The sequence below is a fragment of the Megalobrama amblycephala genome, linkage group LG24, assembly GCF_018812025.1.
Source record: "Megalobrama amblycephala isolate DHTTF-2021 linkage group LG24, ASM1881202v1, whole genome shotgun sequence".
Taxonomy (NCBI): domain Eukaryota; kingdom Metazoa; phylum Chordata; class Actinopteri; order Cypriniformes; family Xenocyprididae; genus Megalobrama; species Megalobrama amblycephala.
In genome coordinates this window covers 11,575,986-11,600,176 of record NC_063067.1, presented here as the reverse complement: position 1 = coordinate 11,600,176, position 24,191 = coordinate 11,575,986, and the positions used below count along the sequence as shown (strand labels likewise).

At 37.9% G+C, this 24,191-nt stretch overlaps 1 protein-coding gene across 2 annotated transcripts in view; it reads left to right on the top strand.

The window, feature by feature from the left end:
* The window catches only part of plxna2 (plexin A2), a 234,746-nt gene that overhangs the window by 140,783 nt on the left and 69,772 nt on the right, over positions 1–24,191 (top strand). For both annotated transcript variants that reach the window (XM_048179285.1, XM_048179286.1), the window contains 7 exons: positions 4,707–4,830; positions 7,903–8,056; positions 9,779–9,875; positions 14,737–14,851; positions 16,230–16,430; positions 17,935–18,031; positions 18,281–18,480. In XM_048179285.1, coding sequence (XP_048035242.1) covers positions 4,707–4,830; positions 7,903–8,056; positions 9,779–9,875; positions 14,737–14,851; positions 16,230–16,430; positions 17,935–18,031; positions 18,281–18,480 — 988 coding nt within the window. The remainder of the gene's footprint in view (positions 1–4,706; positions 4,831–7,902; positions 8,057–9,778; positions 9,876–14,736; positions 14,852–16,229; positions 16,431–17,934; positions 18,032–18,280; positions 18,481–24,191) is intronic.

Here is a 24,191-nt window from a genome sequence, read left to right as displayed (position 1 = left end):
ATATATATATATATATATATATATATATATATATATATATATAGTGTATGTATATATATTTTAAAATAAATATTTTATATATAAATATAATATATTTTTGTTAAATATATACATGCATGTGTGTGTATTTATATATACATAATGAATATACACAGTACACACACCCACATATTATGCAAAACGTTTACTTTGGATGTGATTAATCGTTTTACAGAATTCATTTTTTTTGTTTTGTTATTGAGATGGTATGACTAAACATTATGGCTTTTGTTATCTTGCATTGTTTCTTCTCATCATCAAAACCATATAAAGTGGCCGGCTGAAGGATCATGATCAATTCATAAATCAGTGACGTGCCCGCGTCTCACCTTTAGACTGATATAGAGGAGAATAAACACAACACAGTCCATGAAAATCCTTTGGCCATCAGCAATAATTCAGCTCATCACATTACAACAACATTGGATCAATTAAATGTCATTGACATCTGCACAAGTTCAGAAGGATTGTGTACACGGCTGTGTGTTGGTTTAACGCTCATTCGAGCAGCATCATTATGGTTATGACCATCATACGCTGCTCATTACATAGCGAAGCCATTTACCCCTCGGTCTCAGCATTGAACTTAGATGGTGCTGGTGTATGTTTGGGTTATATGGGATTGATGCTTAGCTAAATGAATTCCTAATTACATATTGATTTGGAGGGATGGAAGCAGATTCACACTCACAGGCTGTTTATGAGTGAATTATTTCACTCATAAAGCAGTATTAAGATGAGAGGTTGATTTTACTTGGTGTTGGGTTTAGGGCTCTCTACTTGTCTGGCCTCGTTCCTTCTCTTCACATCTTGTTTCTTTGCCATCTTCTCCATCCCATCCCATCTCAACCCTTTTTTCTCAACTTTTCTCTTGTATTGTCTCATCTCTTCTCTTTTCTGCTCTTGATGTCTCTTCTTATACTCATCTCAACTTTTTTTTGTCTTGTCTCTTCACTTCTCATCTTTACTCATCTCAACCCCTTTTTCTCAACTTTTCTCTTGTATTATCTCATCTCGTGTCTTCTCATCTCATCTCGTCTCATCTTGTCTCTTCTCTTCTCTGCTCTCGATGTCTGTTCTTTACTCATCTATACTCATCTCATCCTAACTGTTTTTTTTTGTCTTGTTTCTTCACTTCTCGTCTTACTCATCTCGACCCTTTTTTCTCAACTTTTCTCTTGTATTGTCTTGTCTCGTCTTGTTTTCACTTTTTTGTCTCATTTCCTCAACCTCTCTTCTTCTATTTTCTCTACTTACGTCTCTTCTCCTCCCTCCGAGGTTTGTTCAATCAGCTGTCTCGCCACACACCTCGTGGGATGTTTTGGGGACGCTGGTAAGAAGGCAGGAAAGAAACAAGGGAAAATCTTCTCCTGTCGCCTGTCGTCAGGGCTGAGAGTGTGTGTTGAGTGTGTGAGGAGGAGAAAAGACACTGTAATTGCCTGTCTGGTGCACAGGGCTAAAAGAAGGCGGTAGAGAAGAACCCAAAGGTTAACGCACCACTACCATTACTCTCCTTTGTCTCTGTCTCTCTCTCTCTACACACACATTCTGAAAACAGGTCATTCATAAATCTTAAAGCTTGTCACACACACAACCTTTAACATATTACTGCTACATTTAAATATCAACTTTTATTCATAATTAACAGAGGTATGTCAGTAGTTTTCTCATGCATTGAGTTTAACCAATCGTTACAGAGCTCATTTGCATAATAAAGGTACAGTAGCTTAAAAGAAATGTTTAATTCTAAGGGCCAGACAGAAGTAAAACTAAATACAACCTAAGAAACTTTGAGTTTTAGAGAATATTAATCATACTGTATATTTGTGCTTGTGTGTTTAGGCATTTTCTTTGATTTGTGTGTGTTTGCAGCTCTAAGCATTTCATGCAGGTCTTTCAAGGACCAGGAGCTGTCGAGAGGCAGAATAAACCCCTCTGGAGACAAAACGATGTGTACAGGGGACACACACTCTTCATTTAATGAAAGAGAGAGTAGAGCTTGCCCACTAAGTACACACACTTACATGTACACACACATTATAATGGCCGTCTCCTGGTGCCATGGCAACGCAGCATCCCGAGTACACCCACCTCCTCCTCCAAAATCAAACCCGGCTCCTGGATTTGGCGGCTCAGAGAGATGTACACATTCGCGCAGACAAACACACACCCACATTTTCAGACAGCGAAGTATGCAGAAGCCGTCCCGGACATCTGAAAGCACATTAAGTGTCATTTCCCCCCAGAGCATTAGGCATGTTAAAAAGACACGGCAAATTGCAAGCCTACACGCTCTTTGTCAGAGATAGAGGAGCGAAGAGAGAGGGAGGCTGAGTCAAAAGCGAGTGACAGGCTGAATGAATATGGTGTGAAAAGTAAAAATAACCCTCAGATTTGCAAAAGTACAGTAAGAATTATATCAGTAGGATCAATCAACTGTAGTAGGTTCTCTTTTTTTCTTGAAAAAAAAAACAGAAAAAAAAAACAACAACTGTAATTTAGCATAAAAAAGGCATTTTCTTGTCCATCAGTGCCTTCAGCCAAATAAAAAATACTTTGAGAGGAATAAGGATGCATTCTGGAATTATACTTGTCTAGGACAAGAACATTGTTGGCTCGTGACAGTAATGACAGCTTTAGACGTGATGTCTGATCAGCTGGTCTGGAATAGAAGTTACTGATTGCTCTTTCAAGGGAAAGTGATGGAACTGTTCAGCACCAAGGACAGCAGCTAAAGTCAGCAGTGATGCTCATGTAGCCTGTGTGAAAGTGAACCACATTTGAAAGTTAAAGGGATACATTACCAAAGTTTGAGGTCAATAAGAGTGTTTTTTTTTTGTGTGTGTGTGTGTGTGTGTGTGTGTATGTGTGTGCATGCATTCAATTTTTCGGTCCCACTTTATATTAAGTGGCCTTAACTACTATGTACTTACATCATAAAATAAGTACAATGTACTTATTGGGTTCATATTGAATTGAAAAACACATTTGCTGCTATTGAGGTGGGATACGGGTAAGGTTAGGGGCAGCTTTGGTGGTATGGGTAGGTTTAAGGGTAGGGGTAAGGTGTAAGGGATGGGTCAAAAGTGTAATTATAAATGTAAGTACAGAAATTAATTACAGATGTAATTACATGCAGGTGTTTTTAAAATATAAGTACAATGTAAAAACATGTATGTACACAATAAGTGCATTGTATCAAATGATTAATTTAAATGTACATAGTAGTTAGGGCCACTTAATAAAATTGTTATATTAATATAACAAATGCTGTTGTTTTGAACTTTCAATTAATCAAAGAATCCTAAAAGAAAAAAAAAGTATCAGTTTTCACATTATCAACATTGTCAATAAAAAGAAATGTTTCTTGAGCAGCAAATCATCATATTAGAATGGATTTCTGATGGATCATGTGACACTGAAGACTGGAGTAATGATGCTGAAATCTTTGCAATCACAGAAATAAATTACATTTAAAAAATATTCAAATAAAAAAAAGTTATTTTCAATTATAATCTTTCACAATATTACTTGCAGCCTTGGTAAACATAAGAGACTTCTTTCAAAAACATTAAAAAATCTTACAGACTACAAAGCCTTTAAACAGGAAAGATGTAGTTCACCTAGAAATAGAAATTTGAGAAGTTATGGAAGTTACAGATCTTTTACTCACCCTTGTTGTCAGAACACAAAAGAAGACATAATGGAGAATGTCCAGAGTGCTCTTTTTCATAATGTGGACTGACGAACTGCAAAAATATGATTTTTTTTTTTCCCCTTTATAGTTCTGAAATCTCATTTATGCTCATTCGTTGTACCAGATTTAACTTTATTGTATCAAACATCATTGATTCTCATGTACCATGTGCCTTGATTCTCCTGAGATCCATCTTTTCACACTGAGGACAATTGAGGGACTCATATGCAACTATTAATAAAGGTTCAAACATTCACTGATGCTCCAGAAGGAAACACGATGCATTAAGACCCAAGGGGTGAAAACATTTTGAATTTGAAGATCAAGGTAAATTGTACTTACTTTGTCTTCCTGGAAACATGCAAGTATCTTCTGTTGCTTCCGAAGGGCAGTACTAAATGAAAAAAAAAGAAAGATATTTCAACAAAATAAGAAAAAATTTGACATCTTCATCCTGTTCAAAAGTTTTCACCCCCCGGCTTGACATTGACTTAATTTGGCATGAAGGAGAGTAAATGATGACAGAATTTAATTTGTCAAGTGAATATTGGTTCGTGTTACTCTTAACTTAATGTGGTGAAACGTTCCAAAAGGGTGTTTTTGCAGTGATGCCATAGGAGAACCATTTTTGGTGCCCCAAAGAATTTTTCAGTGAGCATTTCTTAAAAGAACCTCATTTTTCTTAGTGTGATGAACATTTTAACAATCTAAGGAACCTTTTTTTAACTATAAAGAACCTTTTGTGGAATGGAAAGATTCCATGGATGTTAAAGGTCCTTCATTGAACCATATAGACCAATAAAGAACCTTTATTTAGAGTGTATGGTGCTTGCAGTGATTCCCGGGGAACACACATGCTAATGAATATGTTTGTTCTGAATGCACTGTAGTGTCTGCCAGATTAATAAATGTGAATCATTGTGGTTGTCCCAATATTTTCCCAACTAACCACTTTCTCTCTCTCAAATAGATGTTCTCAAAGGGATCGTTGTGAGCGGGCAAACGAGCCGTACCGTTTCGCCGCCACGCTGAGCCAGTGTGTGAAAGCCACCGTGTACCCGGACAGCATCGCTGTGTCTGAACCCAGTGTACCGGTGAGACACCTCACAAACCATTTATAACCTTTACTCACAAGAACACAAAACACCTTAACAGCATCGAGGTGATGTTGACTGAAATACAGGAGCACGGATTCCTTCTAGCAAGAAAAATTAGCATGAATTAGTTTTCAGCGCGATGTCTAGATAAACAGTTTTGGGTTTTTGGAAAGCGTGTGCTGTGTGGGAGGGCTCGGAGAGCGAGATATCTGGGAACAGAGGCCTTTGGGAAAGGTATATGCGTGGGTGAGATGCCAAATAAGCATGTGGGCCGGAGTAGGAGTTGCGTTCAAGGAGACAAAGACATGGATTCAGGGCTTTTGGACATTATTTTTAGTTTTACCCTCATGGATACATTATATTCATGCAAAAAAGTACTATCTCAGAAATACAAGTACGAAGGTATTCACCTTGGTTAAAACTTCCTTCGGAAGCCAGGGGGAAAAAATTGTGATGTCCAGATAATTGATAGAGTCCCTGTATCACAGCTACCTGATTAAGATAATGAGGTGTCCGGTTTTAAATTAGATGTTTCTGTCGTGCCGTAGCGCTCGACAACATGACAACAGGGTCACCGCTGCTCGGCGCATCGCACAATGAAGGGAAACCATCACCATGACAACAAAACCCATCCAGAGGAGCATGAAAAGCACCAAAAACAATCAAATTAGCTTTATTAGAAATGCTAGCAAACAATTAGTCCTCCCTGCACATCGGCAGCCGCAAAATGAGAAAAAGCTAACGCGCAATGAAAGGAGCAACGGCAAAACATAGAGACACCAATCACGCCTCGTCAATGTTGTTATGGTCAGACAATGCTTTATAGACCATGCTTACCACAAACAATGTTTTGTCTCGATGTTTGAGTACAGTCTGTGTATTTACAACGAATAACAAGATGGCTAATTAGCAATTTTGTAGCTGTTGCTCATAGCCCACTAGCTTAAAGAGTGCAGAAAGAAACATACATGTGATTTTGATGTAATTAGATGTCATATGGACATGAGAAATTTTAAAAGAGAGGGTGAAGGATGTCAATGAGATGGGCTGAATGTACACTGCCGTTCGAAAGTTTCGGATTTGTAAGAGTTTTTATGTTTTATTGGTAAGATTTTTTTTATGTTTTATGATGGCAAAGTTGAATTTTCAGCATTATTACTCCAGTCTTCAGTGTCACATGATCCTTCAGAAATCATTCTAATATGCTGATTTGCTTCTCAAGAAACAGCATATTAGAATGATTTCTGAAGGATCATTTGACACTGAAGACTGGAGTAATAATGCTGAAAATTCAGCTTTGCCATCACAGGAATAAATAACATTTTAAAATATATTCAAATAGAAAAAGTATATATATATATATATATATATATATATATATATATATATATATATATATATATATATATATATATATATATATATACACATACATATATGTGTGTGTGTGTATATATATATATATATATTCAGTATATAAATATATTCAAAAAGAAAACAGTTATTTTAAATTGTAAAAATATTTCACAATATTAATGTTTTTACTGTATTTTGGATCATTGGTGAGCATGTTTGCAAAATGTTACATTACAAAATGTTACCAATCCCAAGCTTTTAATCAGCAGTGTACATACTCTTAAAGGGTTAGTTCACCCAAAAATCAAAATTCTGTCATTAATTACTCACCCTCATGCCGTTCCACTCCCGTAAGACCTTCGTTCATCTTCAGAACACAAATTAAGATATTTTTGATGAAATCCGATGACTCAGTGAGGCCTGCATAGCCAGCAATGACATTTCCTCTGTCAAGATCCATTAATGTACTAAAAACATATTTAAATCAGTTCATGTGAGTACATTGGTTCAATATTAATATTATAAAGTGACGAGAATATTTTTGGTGTGACAAAAAAACTAAATAACCACTTATATAGTGATGGCCGGTTCGGAGCGCCAAAGTCACGTGATTTCAGCAGTTTGACGGTTTGACACGCGATCCGAATCATGATTCGACATAACGCTCCAAAGCTTCATGAAGCAGCGTTTTGAAATCGGTCTTCACTATATAAGTTGTTATTTTGTTTTTTTGGCGCACCAAAAATATTCTCATCGCTTTATAATATTAATATTGAACCACTGTACTCACATTAACTGATTTAAATATGTTTTTAGTACATTAATGGATCTTGACAGAGGAAATGTCATTGCTGGCTATGCAGGCCTCACTGAGCCATCGGATTTCATCAAAAATATCATAATTTGCGTTCCAAAGATTAACAAAGGTCTTACGGGTGTGGAACGACATGAGGGTGAGTAATAAATGACATTATTTTCATTTTTGGGTGAACTAACCCTTTAAAAGAGCCGCAAGACAGCATGGTAAAAACAAAAATTTAGCTGAGCAATCTTAACAAAATTTCACAGTAATAATTGTCCTCTTCTTCAGTGGTGAGAAGACCAGCCTGCACTTCCCTCCTGGCATGTGAAATGTGTGTATTTATAGCCTGTGAGCTTCATCCTATGTGTCACCGGTCCCCCAGAGAATGACTTCAGAGGACCATGTGCGCTTTGAGAAGATGTGCAAGAGCATTCGTGTGAAATACAGGAGATGTAGTTCAAAGATAGAGAAAGGATGGATGGATTGTTAAATGCCCACTTTCAACCCTCATGAGCAAAAGTCTTATAAGGTTAAGTCTGTAATGATGGCTGGAGTTTATGCTGTGTGAGACCATCTGCTGCGTGCTGGTGCTGCAGAATGAACTTTGCCCATATGAGGAGAATGAGGTTATTTGATCAGAAATAAATTGTTTCTGTTGGAGCCGTGGCTTGGCGGTTAGCACACGTGGTTCAGACATGTAGTCAGTATATATAATTATGTAATTTATAATGTAAAATTAATACAAATTTAAATCATAGTTATATAATTGCAATAATAATGATAAGATAATTATAATAATATAAATAGAAAATAGTAATATAAATTAATAATAATAATAATAAATTGATGTGTGACCCCACACATTTTATTTACTCCTGGTCTAATCCAAATAATCTCTTTCTTCTGTCTAGCTGCTAGTGAAAGTGACAGATGTTCCAGATCTTTCCGCTGGAATCACCTGCTCCTTTGGGAACCTGACTGAGGTTGAGGGCAGAGTGGATGGGAATCAGATTCTCTGCACATCTCCCGCTGCTAAAGATGTTCCCATCATCCCCACAGATCAAGGTATTTATTCAAACTAGACTACTTAAACTAAAAATTCGTATTGGTGCATTATTTTATAGCCTCATAGATTTACTACTGATTTCTCCTGCTCTCTTCTTCATGCTCTCAAGCTTACATATCAATTGGCAACTCTTGTTTTTTCGCTATCCATCCGTATACCTGTTCCCCTCAGAGAGGTGATCTCTATTCTCTTGTATAGATGCTCTATGAATAGACCCTCCCTAGCGTACCCAGCAGCCTTGCTTCCTAATGAGGGCTTCTTTCAGCGGTGCCATCCGCTCTCACACTCGAGCCACCTCATCGATCCCACTGGCCACGTGCAACCGCGGCTCTAATGAGCCTACAACGACCCCAGGTCGGCCCCAGGGCTACACGCGTGCTCTCAGACACACTTACGCCCATTACAGGTGACGAGCCCTCTGCCCTCTCCCTACCCGTAATAGCTCCAGGGAGGGAGTTCTTCTCGAACGCTGATCAACAATCGGGTTTAGAGTCATCTGTGGTTAGGAATATAATCAGGGATCAGTTTGCAATGTGGGAAACCAAAATCAGAGGATCCAGTTCCAAGGAAAACTGCATGTAATTGTATATGTCACTACAGATGTATCAGTTAAGTGTTCAGGTTGTTAGCAACACTTATACAGCAAGATTACACAGATTTTTTTTAAAAGCTTATATTTGTCCACGGATAAATTCCTACATGTGCTTCCAGTCTAACCTCTCTTGGGAAGCAGATGGCCATATATGCGGCAGAAGTTGGTTGTGATTATCTGAATCACAATAATCTCCTCCCAGCCCACAGTAAATGACAGCTTTGTTTACCCACAACCCCCATGCTTTTGTTGAGGGACCGTTATCCAATCAGTGGGCTCCCTCAGGTAAATGTCATCTAATCCCCTGGTGCCTCATATTTGCTGCTTTCTCTTGACTGATTCCAGCTCGATAGGAGCATATGAGCATCGATCATGTGTGGAAATACCTGCTCATTGAGTGGTGGGTGTGACCAAATCTATTCCTAGTTTATTTCCAATAGCTGCAAGGCACGAGACGGTCAGGCATTTGGGAATTGCGTGCCAGTTATTGTCCTTGGCATATGCGCCGAAAAATGTTTAAAAATGCCAACTTTTTACCCTTCAGTCCGCTCATGCATGTTACGAAGCACGGAAACAGGTGTGAAGGAGGGAAGAGGAGAGGAAGTGGTGCTTTCGGGTCACGGCTGACTCCCACACGCTGTATGTTATCTGAATCGCTGCCTGTTTGCGACGGAGCTTGTGCTTATTTGAGTACGAAGAGCTGGCTGCTTATCGAGTGCGAGCGTTTGGTCTGCACGCCGATCGGCATTCTCCACGCCACCACCCTGCCAAACAGGATTGGCCTGGCTGGTGTTCTGTGGAGAAGCCAGCCGTTCCTCCGCCATTACATCGACGCTGCCGCCCGCGGGCCTGTTTCACATTAACAGCAGGGCTCAGCTGTGTTCGGTATGACAATAGCGTGTCTTCACAAAAAAAACAAAAAACGCTCAAATATGCTCATATCGGCTTGGATGCCACGCACTGCAGAGCTGCTCGAGGCTCCGCTTGACTGTGAGAATACGATGCGAGGTATGCCAAGTATTAATCAGAAGACAGCTTGAGCATGAAGCAAGCTGAAAAAAGGGTGGCAAACCAAACACAACAGAATGCAATGTGACAGAAATGTTCTCATCTCTTGCTCTCTTTTCAGACTGGTCGGGTGTCGAGCTCAGATTGAACTCGAAGGAAACGGGTCAGATGCTAATTAGCACAGAGGTTAAGTTCTACAACTGCAGCGTGCACCAGCTGTGAGTATATGCACACTTCATTTGACTAATTTCCATAGAAGAGAAAAATTGCATGAGAACTCCTAGATAGATTAAATGGAGGAAAAATAGCTCAAATAGCCCAGGAGTTTCGCATGTGTCTATACTAAAGCTCAGATTTTTTTTTTTTTTTTTTTAAAGCTTCAGATCATTTTTTTCATTTTATTGTTCTAATTTTAAAGCTGTTTTTATACACTACCATTCAAAAGTTTGTGTTCGGTAAGATTTTGAAAAGAAGTGTTTTATCGTCACCAAGGCTGCATTTATTTGATTAAAAACATGGTATTGTTATGTAACAGTAATATTGTGAAATATTATTTTATTTAAAATAATTGTTTTCTATTTGAATATATTTTGAAATGTCATTTATTCTGGGATGTCAAAGCTAAATTTTCAGCAGCCAGTCTTCAGTGTCACATGATCCTTCAGAAATCATTATGCTGATTTGCTGCTCCAGAAACATTTCATATTATTGTCAATGTTAAAACAGTTGTGCTGCTTAATATTTTGGCGGAAACCAAAATTTTATGATTCTTTGATGGATAGAACGGAATTTATCTGAAATCAAAATCTTTATAAAAGTCTTTACTGTGACTTTTGATCATGCATCCCTGTTAATGCATAAAAAGTAAAAATCTTTTTTTTTTTTTTTTTTGAGCAAGTACATAACCAGCCAGTGTTCAAAACTATCTCCTTACCTTAGCCAGATTCACAATGGTAAGCTTGTAATAATGTTTTCTAATTCGGGTGGTACTGGTAGGTTTCCGCTGGAAATTTGAGCATGCCACCGTTCGTCTTTGCGTCATTATGTCACGTCTGTTTACATAAAGAATGAGTCCCAGCTAGTAGGCTATATCGCATGTGACGGATCATTTATAGCCTTTTCTCACAGCAGCAAGAATAATAAACTTATCATTTTGATGGCTGATTGTATGGTATGACAAATGGACAATTAGAGATTAAACTGTACAGAAATTGAAATCTACAGGTAATGCTTATACACAAGTGTTAACATTAACAATTTGAAAACAAAGTATAACAATAATATTAATTTGCATGGTTTGATGTGATATGAGCTTACTTGTTCAGATGACATTCTCTGGTGAAAATTCTTGTTTTGGTCATACTTCCAAAACTACAATCTATGATTCCAAAATACCCTTACAATATCCACCGGTGCGGTGACTGACATCCAAACATTCTCCTCAAAACATTAGATTCATCCGCGCTGAGGAGCCGTGCCTATGCACAACCCACGTAAAGATGATAATTCCGCAATTGCAGGTTTCGATTGCAGAGATGGCGACAAATATGCAAAATTTACTGTCTGCGGCTTTAACTTAAACTCAGGAATTTTAGGATTGATATTTAAACGAAAAACAGTGTATTCAAGTGTGCTAAAACTGTGCCTAAACAGCTATTTAGCTACTGGTTAACATTATCTTATAGCCCACACAGTCAGTGATAACAGCAGAAAAGGAAAGTTGTTTCAGATGAAGAGCAAGTTATTTATTTTTGTACATTTTTATTAAAGATTAATATTGATTTTGATTAATGAAAAAGAATTGACTTGGTTAAACTGACTACACAGGGTTGGTTTTGATTGCACAACTAGCGGTTAGCGGATGTTGCTCAGTGTTACGACTCAATCTGAATTCATTTTCAGACACATCATGAGATATACGATGTGTCATTCCATCTATCCAGGGACGTGTTGCAGAGATATTTATCTTTATGATGCATTTGTCCCACATACGCAGCCCTGCTGATATTTCTCTCACTTCCTGTGTCGTGGAGTATCAGCGTTGTGTCAGAGCGCTCAGCCAGCTCACTCCTCATGCTGTGAATGTTTCAAAAGTGTTATGCAACATGATAAAACTGCGAATACGGGGCGTTTTGATAATATTCAAAGACTTTATCAAGGCTTTGTTTGGCGGCACACCAGATTCTCGCAGCGTGTCCGAACTCTCCAGTTTGTTTTTTTGCAGGCCACTAGCATCGCATACCTCCCAGGCTGCACTTTACCGCGACTTGCGAGGGCCTCGCGGCTATAAAAAGCATCCATTATGGCAAATGGCGGCTGATTGCTTGACATTTCTCAAGTGTCGAGGCTGAGATGTCTGAATTGCTGAATCTAAGTGTGCTGTGGGTTTGGCGCTCCGGCTGGGGGCATCGCTGTCTGTCACAGTTCAATTCCACTTCATCTGCTATGATGGCTGATCAGAGAGGAGAGAGTTGGACTGCATCTCGACTCTCCAGGAGGCAGGCTGATAAACAACCGCTTGTGTCTGAAAGCGCTTTGTGTCTTTGTTCACGCCACGCTCCCGAACTTCAGTCGCGTACATGTTATGTGTGCTTTAGCGTTTATTCGTAGCCTCTTGTGTGTGTTCGAAACCACATCTCATAAGCGTGCCTTCTGCGGAGAACAGATGCTGCTCAATGCAGGAGATCACAGAGCCCCCCAGTTTGCTGGAAGCTTTCTAAAAGGCTCAGGAAGAGGTAGCTTCCGAAGGCGCTGATTGGCTGGCTCAGAAAGACTCGCCCCCTCCCCGTTCCCTTCACTTCCTTGCTCTCTCACGGCCATGTCGCCCGAGCATCTGACAGATCTGGAACTAATCAAACAAACTCCCTGTATCCAATCCCTCTGAACACGCAGACCTCACACGGAGCACCGTTGGCCCTCTATGCCGGTGCCACAGGGGATTATGGGTAGTCTGAGGCAGAAAGGCCCCTCCTTGTGTGTTCAACCTGGCTCAGTTTTTGGCACGTTCAGCCTTTCTCCCACTCTCCCTTTCACTTCAAATGTTGTAAAATGCTCTAATTTATCATGAGTTCCCAACACAGTGATTAAGTACAGCATGGTACATCGGATTTCTATACAGTTCTCACCGTCCAATCGGGTTGGCCCGTATGATCCCAGTGGCCCAATGGAGAGCTGGCTCTGATGAATATTTTAGCATAAACACTTCTGCATAATTTAATTGGCATGCAGAAAACACAAACTCTTGGACGCCAAAGTGCTGTAGAGGTTTATAGCTCTAGAAGTGTCTCCAAGATTCCTCAACATCAAATATATGACATGTTCCTCTACAAATAGAACAAGGCCTGCTCGCCCTAGAAGGGCTTTGCTTCTGAATTAGAGGGACTTATGTAAGTGTTTTATTGGAACGTGCTGGTATTATAGATGTTCTTTCTCGTAAGCTTTGCTCATCTGCATATAAATGATGAATAGAATGCTTGCCGCTGCAGAGACGCACACAGATACATGCATATACACACATGCTCGTAATGTATAACTGTATTCTCTCTTGGTTTGCCTCCTGCATATTGGAATACTGATTATACAACTAAATAGAGATGCAGCACAGGAGGTGAAGCGATGCTGGGATCACATTTAAGGCTCGATTTTGGCCTTAAATGAAACACTTGACCTCAGGTTGCACCCATGGGACAGTGTTTGCAATTAATGTATCGTGAATCGTTGAATAACAACCAAAAAATGAACACTTATCTGTAAATGAAGTTATTGTCCATTTCTCCTTAAGTTGACTGTTATTGTTTGTAAGGCTCATTCATACAAAGCAAATTATATTTATATATATGGCTTCTGAAGCAAAGCAATGTGTTTTTGTACAAAAAATATCCATATTTACAACTTTATAAACTTTAATCACTGGCTTCCGGTTAACGGCCGTACGCGAGTCTAGTTCCGGTGGAAGAGTGACCTCTGACCTGATGCCTTTAAAGGGTTAGTTCACCCAAAAATGATAATTCTGTCATTAATTACTCAATCTCGTGTTGTATCACACCCATAAGACATCCTCAGAACACAAATTAAGATTTTTTTAATAAAATCCGATCAGTGAGGCCTCCATTGACCGCAAGATAATTAACACTTTCAGATGTCCAGAAAGCTACTAAAGACATTTAAAACAGTTCATGTGACTACAGTGGTTCAACCTTGATGTTATGAAGTGATGAGAATACTTTTTGTGCACCAAAATAAGGACTACTAAAGTTGTAAAGTTGTTATTTTGTTTTTTTGGCACACAAAAAGTATTCTCGTCACTTCATAACATTAAGGTTGAACTGTTTGAAAAACTGAACTGTTTTAAATATATCTTTAGTAGCTTTTTGAGCATCTGAAAGTGTTAATTATCTTGCTGGCAATGGATACTTCACTGAGCCACTGGATTTTATCAAAAATATCTTGTGTTTCGTAGATTAACAAAGGTCTTACGGGTGTGGAGCGACATGAGGGTGAGTAATTAATGACAGAATTTTCATTTCTGGGTAAACTAACCCTTTAAGCTTTAAGTCACAATTACTAACTATTACAATACTTAGTATAACAGTAATAAATGATTGCAATTATAATTAGATTGTGTCTCATTTTCTTTAAGATGCCTCATTCTACATTCAGTCAGACAGTCCACTGTCTCACTCACAGACAATACGGTCCTAATGCAAATCATATGTCACAGCATGTCTATATGTCTTAATAAAGTCTGTACCAGAGTTATAATTGCACGTCTGAAGTCTAACCTTTGCAGAGCCGCATTACATCTGTATGTGAGATTCAATGGCACAGCTCCGTCCAATGGCACATGCAAATTTCCGCAGCACACTTTTAATTTATTCAGCATTAAGCCGCAAAGGTCAAGGACACAGCAGTGCTGGTCTCAAAGGCACAACCTGCTCCCCATTGCTAATCTAAAACCCAGAGCTACATTTTATGCTGACTACTTTCACAGTACCCTCCAAAAAAATGGCTTTGGATCATAAATCAGTGAGTGGTAATACTTTATTCTGTCTCTCTTTCTCTCTCTTTCCATCTGTCTAGGTGTCTTTCCTGTGTAACCAGTTCCTTCCGCTGTCATTGGTGCAAGTACAGAAACCTCTGCACCCATGATCCCTCCAGCTGTTCCTTCCAGGAGGGACGCGTCAACGCCTCAGAGGTACGCACACTAACACACGCTGTGTGTGTGAGGTTACAGTCTCTCGGTAGCAAATCTACAGGATCACAAACCTCTGGGGAAGAGCTTCCAATATTAGCTACTGAAAAGTGTGTGTGAAGTCGACGGTCACCTCGCTAGAGACTGTGTGTGCATGTGTGTGTGCATTTGCAGGTGTTCAGCTGATCAATGTGCTACATTACACCCTGTCAGGTGGTAAACACACTTGCTCACCCTCTCACAGCGAGCAATTAGCAGTCGATATCCGGAATATTCTCTCTCACAGCACACACAGGCTTCCCATTTATTCACACACAGCCATATGCACAAAATAAACACACACGCAGGCAAAACCTCCTTAAGCTATATGATCAATCATGGTGTGTGTGTGTGTACACATCTATTTGCATTTTTGTGTGTGAAAGCTTACATGTGTGTAAGTGTATGTTTGTGAACATATGTGTTTGTGAACCTTTGTGTGTGTTTTTAACCTTATACTTTAGGGAGAATATTGCTGTCTTAGAAGTTATCCATTCCAACAGGGATTGTTCTCAGAACTATCTCAAAGTTATAAACAAACGTTCTTCTAATTATGTTCTCAAAACATTAGCACAAAAATGTTATTATTGTTAACGTTATCATTATTATTGTACTAGCCTACTTCAGAGAACATTCAAAAGTAACATTCCCATATTTTATTTTATTTTATTTTATTTTATTTTATTTTATTTTTTCCAACAGGACTTTATGCCTTTAATGCACTTGCATATTTGCATAGAGTATATTTCTGGCCATTTCTGATTTCACAGTAATTATGTCTAGCTTTATTACAAAACATTAGAAGTCTTACATATTTTCGCATTTAGTTTGGTAAATATCTGTTCGTATAAGTTTGTGTGTGTGGTATTAGATATCATTATTATTATTCTAGCCTACTTAAGGCTAGAATATTCAAAAATTAATATTCAAAAGTAACATTCCCATGTTACTTTTCAAAAGTACACATTCAAAAGTAACATTCCCATATTTTATTTTATTTTATTTTAATTCCCATGTTATTTTAATTCCCATATTTTATTTTATTTTATTTTAATTCCCATGTTACTTTTCATAAGTACACATTCAAAAGTAACATTCCCCTATTTTATTTTATTTTATTTTATTTTATTTTATTTTATTTTATTTTATTTTATTTTATTTTATTTTATTTTATTTTATTTTATTTTATTTTTTCCTACAGGACTACATGCTTGCAATACGCTTGCATATTTGCACAGAGTTTTTATGTCATGTTTTGAAATCGCCCACCACTATGTTACGTTAGGTTTTTATGTGTTTGTTTTGACTACCTGTTCACCTTTTGCTCCCTTCACTCCTTTAGGACTGTCCTCAACTGGTCCGTTCTGAGGAGATCCTCATCCCAGCAGGGGAAGTGAAGCCCATCACCCTGAAAGCCCGAAACCTTCCCCAACCCCAGTCGGGTCAACGTGGCTACGAGTGTGTGTTACACATACAAGGAGTCAGTCACAGAGTCACAGCGCTCAGATTCAACAGCTCCAGCGTACAGTGCCAGAACAGCTCGGTATGTGTTTGACTGTGCATATGTACTCATGGGAAAGAAAATCACAATGAGATAATTCAGTTGTTCCTCCTAGACAGCATTGAGATTGCATTGAAAGCAATTTGAGACTTGCTTAAAGGGATAGTTCACCCAAAAATGAAAATTCTGTCATCATTTACTCACCCTCAAGTTGTTCCAAACCTGTATACATTTCTTTGTTCTGATGAACACAAAGGAAGATATATGAAGGAATGTTTGTAACCAAGCAGATCTCGCCCCCCATTGACTACCATAGTATTTTTTTTCCTACAATGGTAGTCAATGGGGGGGTGAGATCTGCTTGATCAAACATTCTTCCAAATATCTTACTTCCCAAAGATATTTGACTACCATTGTGGAGGGGGAAAGATCTGCTTGGTTACAAACATTCTTCCAAATATCTTCCTTTGTGTTCAGCAGAACAAAGAAATTCATACAGGTTCAGAACAACTTGAGGGTGAGTAAATGATGACAGAATTTTCATTTTTGGGTGAACTATCCCATTAAGTCTCCTGACTCTCAGATTTTAGTTAATCTTGAGAAAAACTTTTGTGTCTGAATATCTCAAACTATTCAAATTTTCCAATATATAAAGTCTGCAAACAACATTTTGAGCTCTTAATATAAACTCAAGCATTTCTCATCATTTTTTTTTTCAAGATTACATAAACTGAGCTATGATAACTACATGATTTGTAGCTCTGAGAAAAACTTCTAAGTTTCAGAAGAGATCTCAACAATGTTTCATATTTGCCATATTAAGTCAGAGATCTCAATTTGCACTCAAACATTTCTCATCGGATTCGTTCAATACCTAAATAATCTTAGCTACTCTATTCACATCTGTACTCTGTACTCTTACTTTATGTCAACAGTTGCCTCATTTGTTGAGGCACCTCTGACACGAATTTGAAACTTAAATTAAACGTAACTAAAATCATCTGAGCTATAAATAAAGCTAGACTGAGATCCAGAAAAGCACAGTTTATAGCTAGTTAAGCTCTGTTTACCTGCTTTGTGATGGTATAACGGATATAATCGTGAAATGGATGAGGCCAAGGTATATTTTACCTTTTTACCTCCTCCTTTCTCACAGTTTTTGTTATTCTCTTTCAAATGAACACATACACTTTGTAAGTAGAGATGAAGGCGGTTGGAACTCAGTGTCCAAGCTGTAGAAAATAGGAGTGTTGAAAGTCTTCCTTATTCCTCAGACTCATGATGCAAGTCTGGAGTAACTCAATAAGAGCACTAATACAGTCAGACCATCTCTCTTTCTCTCTGTCTTTCTCATGTTATTTGCTTCACTTTCTTGTACACTCTGCCATTTATTCATTCACTTCTTGGCTGCATGTTGTAATCAATAATTGACACAGCGAAGACAAAATCCAATAATAAAAAAAAAATCATAAACTTTACATTATCTCAGCTTTTGCACTGTCAGGAAAATGTTGTAACCTCTTCCCATCTCTCCGTCTCTCTGCAGTATCTGTATGAAGGGATGAGAATTAGTGAACTGCCAGTGGATTTCTCAGTGGTGTGGAATGGAAATTTCATCATTGACAATCCTGAGAACATCAAAGGTAATGCATAAATAACCTATGAAAATGAAAAAGCATCATGGTTATGCTGAGCTTGGGATGTTTATGATCAATAGCTGTCCTAAAAACTGTCAGATAGGTCACCCAAGTCTCCAGAAAACTTTTATAAAAGCTTGTAACACCAATTTTTTCACAGCAAATTAAATCTCATATTGTAGTGTATAGGGTATTGTAGAATAGTGTAGCGTTCATTCAAAAAACCCTTCAGTAATTTCCACCTGTATCCCACAGTGAATCTGTATAAGTGTGGTGCTCAGAGGGACAGCTGTGGCGTGTGTTTGAAGGCCGAGAGGAAGTTCCAGTGTGGCTGGTGCAGTATGGAGGGCCGCTGTACCCTACGCCAGCACTGTCCCATGTCCAACCCCTATACCAGCCGCTGGCTACACCTCGCCAGCACAAACGTGAAGTGCACCAACCCTCGAATCACTGAGGTGAGTCACATATACACTCACAGTCAAGAACAATCAGGTGTCTGTCTGTTTTTCTGTCATCATGCATGATTTAATTTGGGTCCCACGTGGCAGAAATATACATAATACGCATAGGTAAGCTAATGTAGAGTCAGCTGGTCATTTGCCAAATTGACCAATCAAAATTAATTGTTCCAGACATACAAGAACAGTTTAGCATTACATGTATTTTTCTTAACATATATGATGCACGCAGATTTATGTTTTTCAAGTTTCATACAGTGAAATAGGACACTTATATTGGTTTATCCATCTATATGTAAAGTACAGTTGAAAAGTTTGAGGTCAATAAGATTTTTTTTTTAAAGAAATTAAAGGGTTAGTTCACCAAAAAATAAAAATTCTGGCATTAATTACTCACCCTCGTGTCGTTCCAAACCCATAAGACTTTCGTTCATCGTTGTAACACAAATGAAGATCTTTTTAATGAAATCTGAGAGCTTTCTGTCCCTCCATAGACAGCTACGCAACAAAAACGCTTCAAAAAGTTCATAAAGAGATGGTAATCCATATGAATTGAGTGGTTTAGTTCAAATTTTCTGAAGAGACTCGATCGCTTTATATGAAGAACAGAATTAATTCAGGCTTTTATTCACATATAAACATTGATCAGCGAACATAAACAGAATCTCAACCGAACCTGCATGACGCGTGAGAACAAACCTCTTGCGGAAGCTCAAATGTGCTGCATTACACGAGAATGAACCTCACTGGTACATTTTTTAAAATGGGTATGCTTTTAGGCTGAAAGTGTACATCTCAAATATATCTAATGTATATTCAGCATGATTCATAACTCAGACAAATCAACACACACACACACAGAGAGTTATGTGGAAGCTCATCTTTCTGCTCTGTAGTCTGACTGAGCTCTTTATTGATGCTGCTATTCATAGACTCTCAGAGAAAGGTGAGCTGTGTGTATCGTGAGTAATATCTTGCTCTCTCTCTGTCTCAGCTTCTCTGTCACTCTCATCGTCAGTCATACTCACTCTAGCTGCCAATATCTCACGTTTTCTAGTAATTAACACAGTGTTAGAATGTTGATGGCATACTGTGAGAGGTGTGTGTGTGTGCGTGTGTGTTCACTGGGAGACTGAGGGAAGACATGGTGTTTAATTAGTTTAGGTAACGCACCAGTGCCCAGTGTTTAAAGTACCTGATTCATGGAACTCATTGATTCATGTGGCTGTTTGCAGTCTGCATATCACAAGCTGTTGCCCCATGTGCACACAAACCAATTAAAAAGTAAGGGTTATGACTTGCTGTTGTCTGTTTTCATTTAGGATGAATGGGCAAATTAAGGTTAAATGTTATGTGATGGATGGCTTCGGTTTTGATGACGGAAAGTGTTAAAAAAAATAGCATTATTAGTGTATTGAAGCATACACATCCTTTTATTTGGCCTTTGTTTCTGTTCACGGAGGTATGAATATGCATTTTGGCATGTGAGTGTATGTGCATGTGTATGTTTGTTGCAAAATTTAAGTTATACTTTAAAAGATATTTACTAATAAATACTTTTATTATACTAATAAAAGATATGTGTTGTAATTAATGATAATTTGGTAATTTATGTATTTTTTTTGCTAAATAGCACTGCTTTTATTTTATTTTATTTTATTTTGTACCATAGTGTTCCTAATTAAAGTTTAAAAACCCCAAATGGAACAAAAAATTTGCTGCATTTTGTGTTTCAAACCCACATTTTCCAAGACCACATTACATAGCAGTGGAGCAATTCTTTCAAAGCAAATTAGTATGAATATTTTTAATTCATCCATTTTTAATCTGTTCTCTCCAAGTTGTTCATTTCCATTTTCTCTCCTCTCAGTCTCACTAACGCACATACATGTAAAAATGTCTTCTAGATCAGTCGTTTCTGTGATTATCTTTTGTTCTTAATTTAGTTGTTATTTTTCCTGTTTTTGTCTGAATGTAGACATTCGTAAGCTGATTTGTGCAAATACATAGACATTAGCGAGATCTGCCTACAAGAAAATGACAGTCATAAATGATTAACGCTTCTATTAAGCAGCACTCTATCCCTCCTCTAAAGACTTATTAATATTAATGAGGCTTAAGTCCTCAGTGAAAGCCGAGGGTTCAGCATCAAATGAATGTGGAGGAAAGTCAGGCACTTGAAGCTGGTCTTGACGTCGCTCTTTGCTTCAGATGGTCTCTGAGCCTCTCCTTAGTAGCTCAGTCACGGAAAGGTTGGTGTCAGTTCGTGCTTCACAGAACTGATCTCGGATCAGCCATGAAAAACTTTTTGAACATTGGACTTTAAATGCAGTTTTATATCAGTATTGCTGTTTTGTTTATAAGTGATTGATTATTTTGTTTCTTTGTTTCTTTGTTTTTTATATATAAATGGATCAGTGATGTGACAGGTCATTTTTTTGTTCAAAGGCCTTAATAATAATAAAAAACAAAGATATGTAATATATATTTGTATGTACTATAAGGTAGTACAACTAGATCTCTTTTATTGAATCCAAAAGGTTTTAATTATATTTTGCACAAATTAAGGTATTTTAAAGATTTTGAAGTGTCAAAAGGTCATTCTGTTTAACCGTCCAAAGGCCAATACAGCCACTTCATTTGTGATTAAAATATCTTAAAATATATATATTTTTTTATTCTGGCATGATTACATAACATCATATCTCAACATAGTGCAAAGAAGAAGTCATTGCTTTGTTATGAGAAAGAATGTCCAGAAAAAATGTAATTGATGTCATTTGGAGTAACCAATATAAAGGGACCATTTTGGATCAAGTCATGCGTCCAATATCATGTGACAGGATGTGACATCATTCAGACACCTGCAAAGGACCACATGGTCATGAAAATTTTGGTTAAACCGAATGACTTTTTTTTGGTGACAAATTTTGTCCATCTTGTAAAAAAAGACAAAAGCAGTGTTAATTGATTATAAAAAACTACATAATCTCATTGTTAACACTGAATAAATCTTCAAAATTAATTATATCTCCATTACGTTTTTATATATATGACACACACATTTTTTTTTTAATTTAAAATTTATATATATTTTTTATTAAATTAATGTTTAATAGTTTTTTTTGTACAAACAGACACACATTCAAGTTCACCCGGTCAGTAAATGTCTCAAGGCACTTAAATGCAGTTGCAAACAGCCATGAATTTGTTTTAAAACATGAACCAAAGCCTCAGGAAATAATGGCCCAAATACACATACACACAAGTACACATACCCCGACACTGACAACGAGAGAGATTGTCCACGGTCATAAATAAATGATATTGAGCCTGATAGAACCTTCTCTCCCATCAGAGCTACAACGCTTGTCTAGTACGACACAGCCTTTCCACAAAGTCACATGTCTATTTACAGAAGAGCATTCAGCTCGAATCACTCAACCACAAACTCCAATTTTAAACTGGATGCACCACTTTCAAGTCCCTTGTTTCTTTCTTTCCTTGCTTAAACACTCGCTTGCTTGGCCGAAGTTCAAAACCAAGGTTCTTTTTTCTTTTTTCCACCCCTTTCAGTCTTTATCGCAGCCAACCATGGGACATTTAAGAGCAAATAAAGTGTTTAGTGTGCAGTTTATGCAGCAAGAAACAAGTCATAAGCTGAGTTTTATCAAGCCCATAAATTGCGTCTCAGTGTGAATTTGGGACGTGCTTGAATCAGCTGAAAAGACTCCAATCCCAGTAACAAATCACACCTTTCGTCCTCCTGCTGCACACTTTTATTACAGCTTCCTAATTATACGCAGCAATTGAGTGCGTGAAAACCCTCTGAGGACAGGATATTCATCCCCGGTTAGACTCGAACGTGCTGGTGTTAAGCATTAGCATATCTTCATTACTTAGTGAAAGACCCATTCCAAACCATGTGCAGCACACAACATAAGTCTTTACCTGCGAGGAGATCACAAAGCCCTAGCGCATGTTGAGTCAGGGGCATCTAGGCAGGGCTTCTGCTTTAAAAAGCACGCATTAAGAATGAAGAGACTCCCTGTTTGTCCATGAAACACTCTCAAGACATGACACTGGCCTGTGGCTGGAAGTGTATCTGTGTGCATGTGTCTGTATAACTCGAAGCCAAACAACCCGTGAGAACTCTGAAGATCTTCTCAAAAGGTCTACATTCTCATTCTGAGGCCGGAATCCAGACAGTCACTCTTGTAATGAGGGTGAAATTGCAGTCGGGCACAAATTGTAGCTCTGGAACCAGTAACTCTGCGTCGAAGGAGGCCGTCTGCTGGGTCAAACAAGGCAGCGCTTTCACCTCAGAGTGGGCGGAAGACACTTTGAAGTATTGAGTCAATGCGAGAGATATTTATGCTCCATGAATAAAGCCCATTTGATGTCTGTAATGGCCAGTCAGAACAGCATCACGCTCGGGGTGAAGCTGGAATCTGACGCCCAGACTATTATCACATGAGCTGATGAGATTTTATCTACAGATGAAAGCAGCTGTAGTGTATTCTGTAAGGATATGTCTATATAATCTGTAAAGTAGATGTGAATAGGTTTGGAAATGAATAGTTATGCAGTGTATAGTACAGTGTATGTGTATATATATATATATATATATATATATATATATATATAATATTATATAAATGAATTAAATTTATTATGAAATATTATAAATTATAATTTTAATATAATTTCAATAAATATAAATTTTATAATATTTTATTTTAATTTATTTTATTTTTGCATTTTGAAAAGTCAGGCTTTTGCTTGTCAAAATGTGCAGTATACAACATAAGTGATATCAACCTTAATTTTTATTTTTTATGGCTAATTATTTATTTACAGATAACAGATAGATAAAAATGCAAAATGTGTTTGTTTTTTCTCCTCACATGCTATATTAAACATTGTGAAATTATGTATTTGAAACAATAAAAATCATATGTTATAGTGCATAAATACTGTCTTTTGTCGAAAACAGTATGTGTTATGATATTTATACATTATTTTAGCAGTTTAGGTAATTTTCTGTAGTTAGTTTGTTTAGATTTGATGCTTGCTCGGGCCGATATGAATATGTTTAGCATTCCATTCTCTCTTTCCGCCCTTGTTTATGGATGTTTTCGGTTCCAGTCCTGTGTTCCTAAGAAGCAATAAAAGATTCATATACTTCCACCCTAAGGTTCTCTAGTGACGCACTTATTTACATCCTAACCAATTAATGTCCACTAAACTCCCATTGATACGCTGCTCCTGTTGAGCGACTGCAGGATCTAGTTCACTTCCCGCACCGCGCTGGTCTCAGATCAGTAAACAGGCACATTTAGAAGATGCTCTTACTTTGATCATGTTAGTTTTACTTCCACATGACTGCACACAAATGGTTTATTGATTGTGTATGTAGTGGCTATACTGGGCATGTGGCTTTCTGGTCTGTGTGTCGCCCTCTCTCTTTCTGTCTGTCTCTCTCTCTGTGATATTTGGATCTGGAGAGGGTCCAGGACTGAGCTTCTCTTGGGCTTTAACAGCACAGAAGGCTTTTTGGCACCAAGAGCCAAGGTCACGCTGAGTGGCCATATTGTATTTTATGAGAGGGTGGGCTGCTCCGAGGGCTAAAATGGCCTCACGTTAGATTTATTGCCTGTGGCAACAGCATGCAGATCTGCTGCAGTCTTGACTGGAGAATTTTAATG